The sequence below is a fragment of the Panthera onca genome, chromosome D2 (genome assembly GCF_046562875.1).
Source record: "Panthera onca isolate mPanOnc1 chromosome D2, mPanOnc1 haplotype 2, whole genome shotgun sequence".
Classification (NCBI taxonomy): domain Eukaryota; kingdom Metazoa; phylum Chordata; class Mammalia; order Carnivora; family Felidae; genus Panthera; species Panthera onca.
Genome location: NC_138349.1, coordinates 42,889,222 through 42,902,786, shown reverse-complemented (window position 1 = coordinate 42,902,786; position 13,565 = coordinate 42,889,222). Strand labels below are relative to the sequence as shown.

The window sequence follows — 13,565 nt, the reverse complement described above, 5'->3', positions numbered from 1 at the left end:
CAAATCTCTGCGCTGTGCCTCTGGACACACTCCCAGGTAGGATGTTCCTGGAAGCCAAGTGGGCCCCCTGCGAAGATTACTCAGCTCTGGGCTCTTCACTTGGCTCCTGCTGCCTCCTCCAAGAGGGGACCCTTCCACCCCGACACTCACTCATCTCAGCCAGGCCTGAGTCCCCAGGTCTCTACCAGATTTGCCTTTTTGGATTTTTAAAGTATTTATACTTCAATAAAAAAGTTTATTATCAGGACGCCTGGGTAGCTCAGTTGGTTAAGCGTCCAATACTTGGTTTTCGGCTCAGGTCATGATCTCACAGTTTGTGAGTTTGAACCCCTCACCAGGCTGTGTGCTGACAGCGTGGAGTCTGCTTGGGATCCTCTCTCTCCCTCTCTCTGTATGCCCCCCAACATAAATGAATAAAAATTTTAAAAATTTATTATCAAAGGCAAGAAATAAACAAAATGCCTTGTGATGTGATCTCACCCTGATTGTGTGATATCCTGGCACATCCTCAGCTTATTCATCTGTGGAGTGGGTGACCAGCCTTGGTTCTGGGAGGGGGGTGGTTGTGAAGATGTGATGGACTCATGTGGGCTGAATCTGAGGGCAGGGCACCCCATGGAAAGGGTGAAGCTGGGCGCCACTGGGCAACCCCGGGCATCATTGAGGGAGCAGAGGCTGTTCTTGATGAGCTCGGGGAAGAGAGAGAGCCTTGTCAGAGGGGAGGACAAAGTCTCCTGTCCAATGTCCAGGAGGCCAAGCACAACAGTCTCGCCTGAAATACACATATACACACACATTCACACTGACACACACTTTCATACTCATGCGCATGCGCGCGCGCGCGCACACACACACACACACACACACACACACACACACTTTCACACATGTATACTACCATCATCAAACCTTCTGTGGACAGATACCCAGGGACCTGTATCTGAGGGAGCCCGCAGGACCGAGCAACTGGGCATGTGCACTCCCCGCTCCGCTACTTAAAGGTGGGGACAGACCCCGTGGCTGTGAGTCGCCATAGCTGTGACACTCGTTCCTTTGTGCTTCACTGGACACAGCAGTCATCAGCTCGAAGAGCAGCTCCAGGCTCGGTCCATGCTGGATGCAGGAACAGGCAGCCAGCCAATCAAGCCGGGATGCTAAGGAAGGAGGAAATTTGGGAGACGGGGCACAGCTAATATCCTGAGCACCTTGTGCCCTTGACTTCTCTGTGGGCTTGAGAAAGGACGGCCCTACTTCAGGATGAACCCTCCTTCAGGGCCCAGAACCCAGGAGCCCAGCTGTGTGGCCACCCCAGCTTCACCCAGCAGGTGGGACGGCTACCAGAGCAGCACTTCCAGCCTGGACCAACCTCTACCCATCAGTCCCACGGTAAGCCAGAGGCCAGCATGTGCACACACAGAGCCTCCCCTCCCCTCACCCTGGCCTCCATGTTGGGAACACACAGGGGCTTTGACAGGGAGATAAAAATGGCCTGAGCTCTACTGTGCGATCTTGGGCATGTTACTGGACCTCTCTGAGTCTACCCCACAAAGAGGACAAGGAAGACAGTGTAGGGAATGTCTTTCCCTGTGGAGTCATTCGAGGAACAGAAAGGCCAGCCCTAAAGGACAAGGGGCTGGAATGGCCCAGATCTGTCCTTGGCTGCATCCATTCTTTTCTGAGGGTGGTTGGATGTCCCATGAAGCCTTCCAGAGAGGAAGGCATACCCTAGGTCTCTGGATTTGTCCAGCCCAGAGTGAGGTGTTAGGTGCCTTCTGTTGCGTCCAAGATCCTGCCAGGGCCCCAGGACCATAGCCCCCAAACCCACTGTTAACTGGGGAGGGCTGGCCCTTAGGACCCTGGGATGCAGGCCTATATCCTGGATAGGATGGAAAGGCTCTGTAGCTATAGGAGGCAAGGCAGAGACTAACTTGTCCTCCTTCCCAGGAAAGGAGCTAGGGCAGAGGGGTCTTTAAAGCCCTTTGTACTGGCCTATAGGGTCATGACCTCCCTGAAGTGACCCTGGGAGACTTAAGTGTTCTTTTTTTTTTTTAGTTTATTTATTTATTTAAGTAATCTCTACACCCAACATCAAACTCATGACTCCGGGATCAAGAGTCATATGCTACTCTGACCGAGCAAGCCAAGTGCCCCGTAAGCTTTCTTTTTAAAGGGAAATTCCTTTCCTCTCTCCCATGCCAGGCATCAAACTCAGCCCCATTCCATTATACTGTGGCAGTCTTTGAGGCTGGGGGTCTTGAGGAGAGGGGCTCTACCCAACTCCACCACCCCAGAGTCTACAGGGCCTAGAATACCATTGCGGACCATCTTGAGTGCTTGGGTCAGGGCCACATAGTGGAGAGAAAGCCACCCAGGGGATGGCTCTGCCTTCTCCCCAAGGAAAGGTAGACTTACTCCAGCTGTGTTCCTCCTTGTCAGACATGTGTCTGTCTGTCCGACCAGCCTCCAGATGATGATCCTAGACAGATGATCCTAGACAGATGATCCTAGAATCCTTGTGCCTCTGTGTCATGGTATAGGTGCTTGAGCTTGACTTTAGAGAGATCTGAATTTCCACTCTGGTTCAGCCACTTCCTAGTAGTGTGGCAAGTGGCTGTGCCACTCTGAGCCTCAGTCTCCCTAACCACCCTATGGGAACCCTAACCCTTCTTTCTCGGGGTTATTTGAAGATGACAGGATAACGTGATGCTCTTATTTCTCTGCCTCTCCGCAGGCAGCCAGGGCTCAGGCTGCTGCCTGGATCCCTTTCCCCACAGTTGATGTTCCGGACCATGCCCACTACACCCTGGGCACAGTGATCCTGCTGGTGGGGCTCACGGGGATTCTGGGCAATCTGATGGTCATCTATACCTTCTGCAGGTACCTGGTTGGTGGGCATGGGCACTGAGGGCAGCTGGCCATGCAAAGACAGGGCAGGAATTCTAGTGCCAGTTCTGCCAGGGCTCCGTTGAGCCTGGGTGGGGACACCACGGCCAAGCCCTCAGTGGTCTTAGGGCAGGCCTCCATCTTCCAGCTCAGGGAAGGGGCCAAAGAGTAGTCCAGGGCAACTTGAGTGGCACATGCCAATGGGCCCCAGGCATAGTTTCTGTAAGACAAATGTCCCTACAATACCCGAGCCTCTGTCCATTCTACCCTGCTCTCAGCTTACCTCCATGTCACCTGCCCCAGTGGGTATCCTTCCTCTGCCTCAAAAAGCAGCCCAGGCAACAGGATCCTTAATCCTCAGGACTCTCAGCAGCCACCCTTGGAAACCACCCCCAGCTTCTTTCCCCACTTGCCCCATTCTTGGGCTGAATGGTGAGACAGGAGGTGAAGAAGTGAATTTTGACCCTACTACCTATTAGCTGAACCAACTTTGAACAAGTCACTTATCCTCTGGGAGTTCGTTTTTCTTGTTGGCAAAACGGAGTTGTGATTGATTTCACGGAGTCAATGTGATGGTTAAGTAAATCTACGCCTCTGCAGTGCCCATCAAATAAGTGTTTGAATCCTGGCAGTGCCACTTTACTGAGCCTTGTTATCTGGAAGAAGCCACTTCCTGGGTGGGAACCTCCATGTTCCCATCTGGAAAAGAGGGAGGGGATAGATGCAAAGATGGATAATTATGGGAGAGAAGTCTGTGAAAGTGCCTGACCTGTAGGGCACAGCCTGGGCCATCCCCGAGGGTGAAGACTGCAGAAATACTGAAATGAGGGGGACAAGGAGGGGCACCTGAGGAGGAAGATGTGAGAAGCTCCGCGGGAGAAGCCACTTGGGAGAACTTGGCCTGGAGGGGTTCAGAGGAATGAGGGATGTGTCCAAGGAGAGAGTGTGGGTCATGCAGAGGGTTCCAGAAGGAGAGAGGAGGAAACAGATGAGCCCTAGAGCTAGCTCCTGCTTCTGCTGGGCTGCACGACACTCTGGGAGTGGTATTGCTCTCCATACAGGGCAAGAGTTGCTGTCTTTCAGGGGACCTCACTTCTTAGTCCACACTGTCAGGCTCCAGAGCTGTCTGGCTGGTGCTGGCTAGGCAGCAAGACGGATTATGGCCCAGTGGCTGGTGACTGTACATGTGCACATGTGTGTGTGGGCACGCGTGTGTGTGTGCACATGTAGTTCAGGGAAGTTCCCCAGCAGAAGCACCTCCTGACAGCTTCTGACCCTCCACAGGAGCAGAGGACTCAGGACACCTGCCAACATGTTCATTATCAACCTCGCGGTCAGTGACTTTTTCATGTCCTTCACCCAGGCCCCTGTCTTCTTCGCCAGCAGCCTCCATAAGCGGTGGCTCTTCGGGGAGGCAGGTAGACGTTCAGGGTTCCCTTATGCTGGAGGGAGGAGGAGGGTTGTGGCGGGCCATGCCCACAGTGGAGGGTGGCCTTGGACAAGGAGGTGATCTGCTCTTCCTGGGCAGAGAATGGGTGGCCGCCCTCAATCCTATGAGTGAGCAAGAGGGAAAACTCAGCTTCTGGGCTAGATGTGGCAAGTAGCCAGGTTGGAGAGGGGCTCAGGGCTGCTTTTCTGGAGAGAAGGCAGGAGCTGAGTATGTGACATCCTCAGACGCTCCCTCCCCTGGGGTACCTCATGGGCTCCTGCCAAGATCTGAGGTCAGGGAGCTGTGCCCACAGGCTGCGAGTTCTATGCCTTCTGTGGGGCTCTCTTTGGCATCACCTCCATGATCACCCTGATGGCCATTGCTCTGGACCGCTACCTGGTGATCACGCACCCACTGGCCACCATCGGGGTGGTGTCCAAGAGGCGGGCGGCGCTTGTCCTGCTGGGCGTCTGGCTCTATGCCCTAGCCTGGAGTCTGCCACCCTTCTTTGGCTGGAGTAAGTGGACTGGGGGAATCGGGAGAGGGGAAGATAAGCTGGGAAGGGCATGTTCAAGGGGCAGGTTGGTAGACTCGGGGTGGCCAGCTGGCAGGTGGGGCCAAGGGAGTGCTTGAGGCTCAAGGCAGATGGATATTCAGGGCACACAACTAGCAGCAGGGAAAACTGATGTGCCATCAGCAATCAGAGCGTGACCTGGGTCCCTCTCTCCCAGTACAGGGGAAGACCACATGGCTCTTGGGTGGTGGGAAGTGACAGGTGTATCCAATGCTGAGTTGCAGAGTCAGACACGCAGGCCTTGGGGTGTGGGGCTTGAGCGGGTAGGAGAGTTAGCAGGAAGGCACCCACCTTTCTGTGGCAGGATCGAGCACCTGGCCAAATCTGGTGGAGTGAGACCCTGGGGCTATGGTGAGGTCTCTGTTCCAAACTGGCAAAAATGGGCAGCAGTGGGCTTTGCCTGCTAGAACTGGCTTGGAAAGCTCTCCTCCAGGTGCCCTGCTTTCCGCACTGAACTGGGAAGGGCAGGGCTTGGGACCAGTGTTCAGGGATCCCAGACCCCACCTCCAGAGCCCCTGCTGGAGGAGGAGCCTGAATCACACTACCCTGAAGGCTGAGCACCTGCCCCCCACCCCGGATTCCAGGCGCCTACGTACCAGAGGGGCTGCTGACCTCCTGCTCCTGGGACTACATGAGCTTCACGCCATCAGTTCGAGCCTACACCATGCTGCTCTTCTGCTTTGTGTTCTTCTTGCCCCTGCTGGTCATCATCTACTGCTACATCTTCATCTTCAGGGCCATCCGGGAGACAGGCCAGTAAGAGCTGGGTGCGAGGAGGGGCTGGATGGGAGGGTAGCCATACCCCTTTCCAGGGTGCCCCTACCTTGCCCCCAGGCTCACATGTGCACCCACCCAGGACATTCCCAGCTCCAGGTGGGCAAAGACAAGCTGAGCACATGTGCGTAGTAGATGGGATGTCTAGAGATGAGAGCAACCTGGGTGCTTAGAGGAGTCTCAGAAGATGGGGACTTCTGAGGAGGGGACCGTTAGGCTTGGTCAGGAGGTCTGTGGGGGTAGAGAAGACATCACAGGGGGAACCACAGGGAGGCAGCTTAGGCTGGATGTGGTGGAGAACTTTTTGGGAGTCAGGGCTTCCTGCATTGGAGGGAATGTCCAGGCAGCCTCCCCCACAGTGGCCATGATCATGGCACTCACTGCATCCAGAGTGGGGTCAGACTCAGACTTTGCACCTGTCCTAGGGCTCTCCAGACCTTCAGGGCCTGCGAGGGCGGTGGTAGGTCCCCCCGGCAACGGCAGCGGCTGCAGAGAGAGTGGAAAATGGCCAAGATCGAGCTGCTGGTCATCCTTCTCTTCGTGCTCTCCTGGGCCCCCTACTCCATTGTGGCCCTGATGGCCTTTGCTGGGTGAGCAGTGCCCAAGGGGCTGGGGCAGGGGGAGGGAGGAGGGTAAGGGGACCCTCCTCAGTCTAAGCCCAAGCCAGCCATCCCCACAACCGAAGTCAGTCCTCAGAACTTTGTTCATTCTCCCCGGGCTGTAAGGTTCCCTGCGGGAGATGGGCCCACCCGCTCCTGGAGGCACTGGCACACATACCAGGTTAGGGGTGCGGGGAGCTCTGGACCACAGTGGATTTGACCTGAGGGCCTACAAGGGCTACTAGGTCCTGCCAGATCCCACGGGAACACTTGACTCTCCCTGAGTTTCTGGCTCCCTCTTCACCTGTGGACACACAGCCAGGAAAGCCGCTCACCCCCTGCCTGCTTGTCGTTTGTGGCTAGAGTCTGGGGACCTTGATGTCCACAGCAGCATGGACATAGGCCAGAATGCAGAAGCACTTTGTGACAGTGATACTTATTAATCCTGGGACGTGTTTGGGTACGAGACCTCCTTGTGCAGGAATGGCCTGGTCCTCCCTAAAGCTCTCTGGTGAAATCACTCTAAGGCAGCCAGGGAAGCAGTGGGTCTCAGGGTTGGGTGGGGTGGGGGAGGAGATGGGCGGAGGGCCAGAGTCACTGGGGGTGGGGAGGACTTATTGCCAGCAGCACAGGCTCCAAGCTATAGTGGACCTGGCGGAACCTCCCAACCTGGCACATCTTCCTCTCAGCCGCCCACCCTCAACTGCTCCCCTGGTTCCCGCTCACCTCCAGTCAGAATGCTCCCTGCATGGCAGTCCCTCCTGGGGGGCTGATGTGGCTGTGTTGGTTTGGGCCAGGTTGGGCTGTGCCCTGCAGGGCCTGGCCTAGAGGAAGAAGGTTCCTGAGTGGGAAGGTGGGCTGTGGAGGCTCTAGGAGGGCCAGCTGGCAGGGGGACCACTGCTTCTCTGTCCTAGGTACGCGCATGTGCTGACACCCTACATGAACTCGGTGCCAGCTGTCATCGCCAAGGCCTCTGCCATCCACAACCCCATCATTTATGCCATCACCCACCCCAAGTACAGGTGCGGCCCTCCTCCGGGACCCAGCCCCAGGTCTCCAGACCCACCCTCATGGTCACAGAGGGCCTGAAGCAGTGAATGGGGGCAGAGGCCAGCCATCTTTCCTATCTCTCGTATATGTGGGGACCTCTAGCAGCTGGGAGCAGCCAGTGACAATAGGTGGGGTCTGGAGCTGCTGTCCACCCCCCTACCCACTGCCCCAGTTTCCCAGGTGGCTCAGCTTGGAGGAACATCAGAGCTCCCTGGGCAGTGTCCAATCCTGACTATGGAATTTTTGGAGCCAGGGCCCAAAGGCAGCAAAATGGCCAATAAGCAGTGATACCCGCTAGAAAGAGAAGCCCCCAGAGAGCAATGTCCTAGAGAGACCACAGTCGGGAGAGTTCAAGGGCCCTAGCAGAGGCCTGGGACTGGTTCTGGCCCAGAGCCTTCTCTGCTGATAGAATCCCGGCATAACTGGCCTCTTGCATGAGGAAGCCTTCAGTGCTTTCTTTTGCCTGGTGATGTCAGTAACTCCCCACCCTGCTGAGGCCAGCTGCAGGCTCAGAGGAGCGTCCCTGGTCCCCATTGGAAGAGATGTGCCTTGGGCCAGCCACGTGAGAGCTGAAACCAAGCACCTTGCTGAACCTACTACCCAAAGCCTCTCCCTCCATGCCCATGGCCTCAGTGTCTGTCCATCCCCAACACTATGAGCCTGTCAGTCTCTTTCACCCCAACATCTGTCTGTCCTTCCTCATCACCTCCTCTGACTGCCAGTGTCTTTTTGTCCATCGCCATCACCCTATCAATTGTCTATCCTCATAACTACAATGTTTGAAACTCCCCCATTTCCCCAGTGGCTTTCTCTCCACTCCCATTAGCCCTGTATCAGTCTGTTGGTCCACCCCCATCTCCTAACCAGATGTGTTGTTCTTGCAGAATGGCCATTGCCCAGTACCTGCCCTGCCTGGGGGTGCTGCTGGGCGTGTCGGGCCAGCGCACTGGCCCCTATGCCAGCTACCGCTCTACCCACCGCTCCACACTGAGCAGCCAGGCTTCGGACCTCAGCTGGATCTCCGGACGGAGACGCCAGGCATCCCTAGGCTCTGAGAGTGAGGTGGTAAGAATGCTGGGCCCTTGCTGGCTAGCACCTTGCCCTCCTTTCCTCAACCAGGCCAGCCTCAGGCCTCTGGGCAAGGCTGCCTCTGAGACTCAGGGACCCTCAGGGACCCTGAGGACCCTGGGATGCGGTCAGGAAGAGCCCCTCACAACTGTTCCATGGCTTTCCCTTGCACCATCCACCCCTGACAGGCAGGGACCCTGGTGAGGCAATGCATTGGCCCAAGGTCACCCAGGAGCAGGGCCAGGACTGAACATGCATCTTCCAACTCTAGGCGATCTCTCTTCCATGCTGGCATTATTCTAGGAGCTTAGAGCCACAGCTTGAAAAGACAGGCATTTGTGGCCCTAGAGGGGCCTCCCAAGAGACAGGCAGGAGCTAGCTGTCCCCAGGAGAGCCTTCTGTGCTGTGGGCTCCTGTCTCCCAGCCACACCTGGGCTTCTCCATCACTGTAACTACAGGGCCCACCATGGGCCTCACCAAGAATCGCCACTGACCTTTTGCCACTGCTTCCATCCCTGGAGGTCTCTGTTAAGGGGCTGAGGGAGGAGCTGCCAGCAGTCCCTGCCTTGAACCACTGTAGTGCACGACATCAAAGAGTGAAGACAGACCCATCCCACATGCTTAGGAAGACACACAAGTGCACACACACACACACACACACACACGAACACATGCACTCAGAATTTGCAGGGGTTTGGTGACCAGCAAGCCTACAGTATCACAGACCCTGCCTCAGTGAATATCTGTGTGGACGATGGAGAGACACTTGGCTGGGGAAGAGGGCAAGAGCAAGACTCTGGAATGTCCCTCTCACCTCATAGTGACTCTCTCACCTTCCCCAGGGCTGGATGGACACGGAGGCGGCAGCTGTGTGGGGGGCTGCCCAGCAAGTGAGTGGACGGTTCCCCTGCAGTCAGGGCCTGGAGGACATGGAAGCCAAGGCCCCTGTCAGGCCCCAGGGACGGGAAGCAGAGACGCCTGGGCAGGTGATTGGGCCCGGCACCTGCCAGTCTATAAGGGGGTGGGGACAGGGGGCAAGTAGCCCAGGGAGTGGCCTGGAAAGGGGAGCTGTTCTTGTGGGCGGGCCCAGTGCCCTCTGGGAATCACTCCCTCCCCACCCAGATTTCCCTTGCCTGCCTGGGGTGCCTGGGGGTCTCTGTGACTCCAAGATGCTCCGAGCACGCCTGAATGTGGTCTGTGACTGTACCTGAGAGTGTCTGTGATTGCGTGACCCTGACTATGCACATGCATGGCAGGTGGTGGTAGCTCTACAGTGCTGTGATGATTGTATAGCTTGTGTGTGTAAGTATGTGTGACCGTGACAGTATGTGGTATGTGGTGTGCAGTGAGTCAGTGGAGTGTAACTTGTGCATGTGTGTGACCATGTGCACAGCACATATTCTCTGTCTCTGTGACACCACAGGGCATAGGACTGAGTATGCCCCAACCTGTCCGCTCTAAACTGCGTGTGACCACGCTGTCTGCGTGACTGGAGGCTGGATGTACCTGGGGGGTGGGTGTTGTAAGCTGTTATGTGCTCGCTGTGAATGCCCTGAGATTAGGATGTCACCCAGAATACTTGTGGCTATTAAAAGAAGGCCAGCTGTCAGCCCAAGTGCCTATGGAACGGAATGTCGATGGCGATTAGAGAAGGCCATATTCTGGAACGCTGGAAATGCCGTGTGCACAGGCCCCGAGGCTACCCTTCCCCCTCAGCTGACAGCTCTCTACCCAGCCCCTCTGTTCACACTGGTGCAACACCCCCAGCTCCTGGGATCTCTTGGGCTTCCCTAGCAAGCCTAAGACCATGTCCTGCCTTACGTCCCCAAGGCTGCCCCCTGGGTGTCCCAGAGAGGGGGAGCCCTGGGCTGCTCCCTGCAGTTGCAGAATCCCTGCCTCTCCTAGGAGCACAGCTCCCTCGATGCTCCAGCTCCAGGGATGACTCACCCCCCAGCCCTGACCCTGGGCACTGTGAACAGCCACAGAGGCCAGGACGGAGACAAGCAGTGAGGAAAGGCAGTGCGCCTGTCCTGGAGGGAATACTGGGCCGGGCTAGGGCACTGGGCAGGGAGGGACAGCATATCAGCCATCACCTAACACGTGTGATAAGCACTGCCATCAAGGTATCAGCACACAGGGTGCTGAAAGCAGAGGCAAGTCCCCAAGGCCTCCCCAGGAAAGGTGGAGGTGAAGCAAGGGTTGCCAGGCAGGATGGGGGTGATGTTGAGCACTCCAGGCCAAGAAAAGAGCCTGTGTGAACACAGTGGGGCCACTGGGGAGCTTGGCGTGTCCTGGAACAGAATGTTGCTCTGTGACCCAGGAGCAGCCAGAGGGACTCCGGGAGCTAGTGGTGGGGAGAGAAGAGGAGAAAAGAAGGGCAAGAGGTGGTAGGAACTGTGGGGAGGCCCAATCAGATACTGACCTGAGGGGTCTCTAGCCTTGACCCTGGGGGGATCAGGGAGCCCTTGGAGGACTTAGCTAGGGCTTTGAGGTAGGCTCGGTTGACCTTGTGGGGTGGTTGGGTTCCCTGCAGCGGCTGGAGAAGGACAGCTGGAATGTAATGAATGGGCAGGGAGAAGCCTGGAGGAAGCTGGTGCTGTAAGACAGGCAAGAAATGAGGTGACTGCGGCCGCAGGGCGAGAGGAGACGCAGGCTCCCCAGAGGGAGTAGAGGAAGAGGACAACTGGACGGTGGGGGTGAGGGGAGCTCAGTTCTGACTTACTGCAGGAGTCTGAGAGCCTAGGGGACGGCCCCGGGGGGAGGTCTTGCCGGTGGCCTTAGATATTGCAGGCTCCATCGTCCAGGCCATAATGTGGCCTCGGAGAAGGCCCATCCCCCAGCCAGGACACAACCTGGCCTCTCCATGCGACCGCACTTCACTGCTCGGTGACCCTAAACATGGAGGGTCACTGGGAGAATGCTCCCAGTGGGACACTCCTGGAGCTAAACCTATGTGTGCTGTTTGCTTTCAGACCAAAGGGCTGCTCCCCAGCCAGGACCCTAGGATGTAGGGTGCCTATTGGCTCACCTTTTCTTCTGGGACACATCCAGCTCCCTCACCTCCCCCTCATACACACAGACCCAAGATCACCCCATGAGCCTTCAGGCTTTGGAAGTGGCCCTGTCACCCAGGCTGTGCTGGATTCGGGACCCCACACCCCAAAACACCTGCCCTGCCATGTGCTCGGCACCCACTTCTCATCTCAACAGCCTGCACCCCAGGCTCAGCCCAGGCCCTCCTACTTCCCGGAGTCATCTGCCTCTCCTCAAATGCTGTGTGCTGTGATTGTCCAGGCGATGACAATGGCGATGGCTCCGTGGGACACGCCAGCTAATTGCGAGCTGCCGCTGCACCCGGGCTGGGCATTTCACTGACGTGGGCAGGCCAGCACTGCATCTCCCGCGGCCAGCAGTTGAAGCCGAGCACAGACTTTCATGCGCCGGAATCTGTTCTTCACCGCTATCCCCTTTCTGCTTCCCCAGTGCTATTTCTGCCATGGCCCACCCTCTTGTGCACACATACATTTTCGGGCACACTCTTCTACCTGCACATGTCTGCATGCCCACCAAACACACGTGTGCACACACTGCACCCGTGGCGTGTCTCGAATCAGTGACCTAAGATCATCCCAGGGCTGTATCGCTCTGACAGCATATAGGAAAATAAAAAGCAGAGAAGCATGGTCTTCACCTGTTGGTGTCGCGATGGGAGAGAGACCCAGGGCCTGGCCTCTGACGCCCGCAGCATCTCTTTCTCCCCTCCCTCTGTCCCCCACCTTGCAACTCTCACTCCCGAAGCCTCCACCTCAAACTGCGAGGGGAAGAATGGAGGAGGGACAAAGACCAGGCTTGTCCCCACCCCCACTCCCCAGTGAGCTGCTGTTATCAGGAGGCGGTTCATGCCCAGCCTGTGGGCACCAGCTCCTCTCTGGCTGGGTCTCCCAGGGGAGGCAGACGGAGGGAGGCTGGCCTTCCCCTTTAAGAGCATCCTTCCCATCACCCCTCCCTTTCCCCAGAGGCAGCATCAGGCAGTGTGGGTGCCAGAGTCCAGAGAAAGAGCCTGCAGCTCCAGGTACTTCCTAGCCCGGGGCTTCCCCTCCCCCTACAGGGTGGGCTTCTTTCTTTCCCCACACTGGTCATACCTCGCTGCCGGGTCCTTTCCAGCTTGGCAGGACAGACCCCTCCTAGGAAAGGGGGTAAACCTCGAGGTGGGGATGGATGGGAGGGGGCCTGGGAGTGAGGTAGGGGATGGTATGGGGAGGGTGGGGTGCTGGCCATGAGCTTCCTGGACTTCCTGGCTTCCTGGGCCAGGCCTGGGCAGGGGGGCAGCCTGGGCTGTCTGATACCCAGCAGAAGAGGTGGTGTAATGGGGGAAAGAATACAGGTCCTTCTTTGGCGTCTTCCACTTGATATTCTTGTGAACTTGGGCAAATTACCAAATGTCCCTGTGATGTGAGGATGCTACCATGCATGTTGTATGTGCCAGGCCATGAGGTGGGGTGATGGCAACTGGGAATTCGTCACACCCCAGGCCCACTCTGAGTCTTCAGGGCCTAGCCAGGGCTAGAGCCTTCCCAGAGGGCCAAAGAACTGCCAGCCCTGTCACCTTCACCTTCCCTGAGCCTCAGTTTCTCCAATCAGAGCCAGTTTGGGCCTTGATCTATCTCCAGACCACACAGGGCCTGAAGTGTCTTCTGAGGAAGGGCTTCTGGAGGTATCTTGGCCCAAAGAACACACTGGCTGGAGTCCCAAGGGGCCTAGGCCCCCAGGTCCCCACCCAGAACACACTGTCTCTGGGTTACAAGCTAGACACACACCGCACGCACTTCCCCCTCCTTCTGCCTTCTGGCCCCACATCCCAGCAGCTGAGCAAATGGCATCTCCTCCCCTCCTCCCTACCCACTGCCATTCCAGTGCAAAGGGCATGGGGGCCTGGCGTGCGACATTGGCAGCTGGAGCTTTCCATGCTGCTGTCAAGTTTTCCAGAGCACAAATGAGACAGGAGAGCCAGGAATAACCTCTGGGCCCCTAGAGGGTCTGGAGGGTGTGGGCCTGCCTCAGACCTGCTTTCAGACCCTGTGCCAAGACCCTGTGCCCTTCGCCCCCATGCCTGGCCTGGGAATCGGGAGGTGCCTGCGGCCATGGGGAACGCATTATCTGGCACAAGCCCAGTAGAAATGAGCACCAT

General features: G+C 57.1%; 1 protein-coding gene across 1 annotated transcript; it reads left to right on the top strand.

Annotated features, from left to right (window-relative positions):
* The first annotated feature begins 486 nt into the window (after positions 1–486).
* On the top strand, positions 487–12,223 carry OPN4 (opsin 4). The gene is made up of 10 exons (XM_060642290.3): positions 487–1,386; positions 2,732–2,877; positions 4,168–4,301; positions 4,626–4,829; positions 5,471–5,642; positions 6,086–6,250; positions 7,174–7,281; positions 8,194–8,374; positions 9,220–9,363; positions 11,672–12,223. The coding sequence occupies exons 1-10, from the start codon at positions 1,258–1,260 to the stop codon at positions 11,750–11,752; spliced, it is 1,464 nt and encodes a 487-aa protein (XP_060498273.1). The 5' UTR covers positions 487–1,257; the 3' UTR covers positions 11,753–12,223.
* Positions 12,224–13,565: the final 1,342 nt, after the last annotated feature.

Bases quoted from the DNA above. Each gene is read 5' to 3' on its own strand.
- OPN4 (XM_060642290.3), top strand. From the start codon at position 1,258: ATGAACCCTCCTTCAGGGCCCAGAACCCAGGAGCCCAGCTGTGTGGCC. The intron at 2,878-4,167 runs GTACCTGGTTGG...GACCCTCCACAG, and splicing joins GTCATCTATACCTTCTGCAG to GAGCAGAGGACTCAGGACAC. The intron at 4,302-4,625 runs GTAGACGTTCAG...CTGTGCCCACAG, and splicing joins GTGGCTCTTCGGGGAGGCAG to GCTGCGAGTTCTATGCCTTC.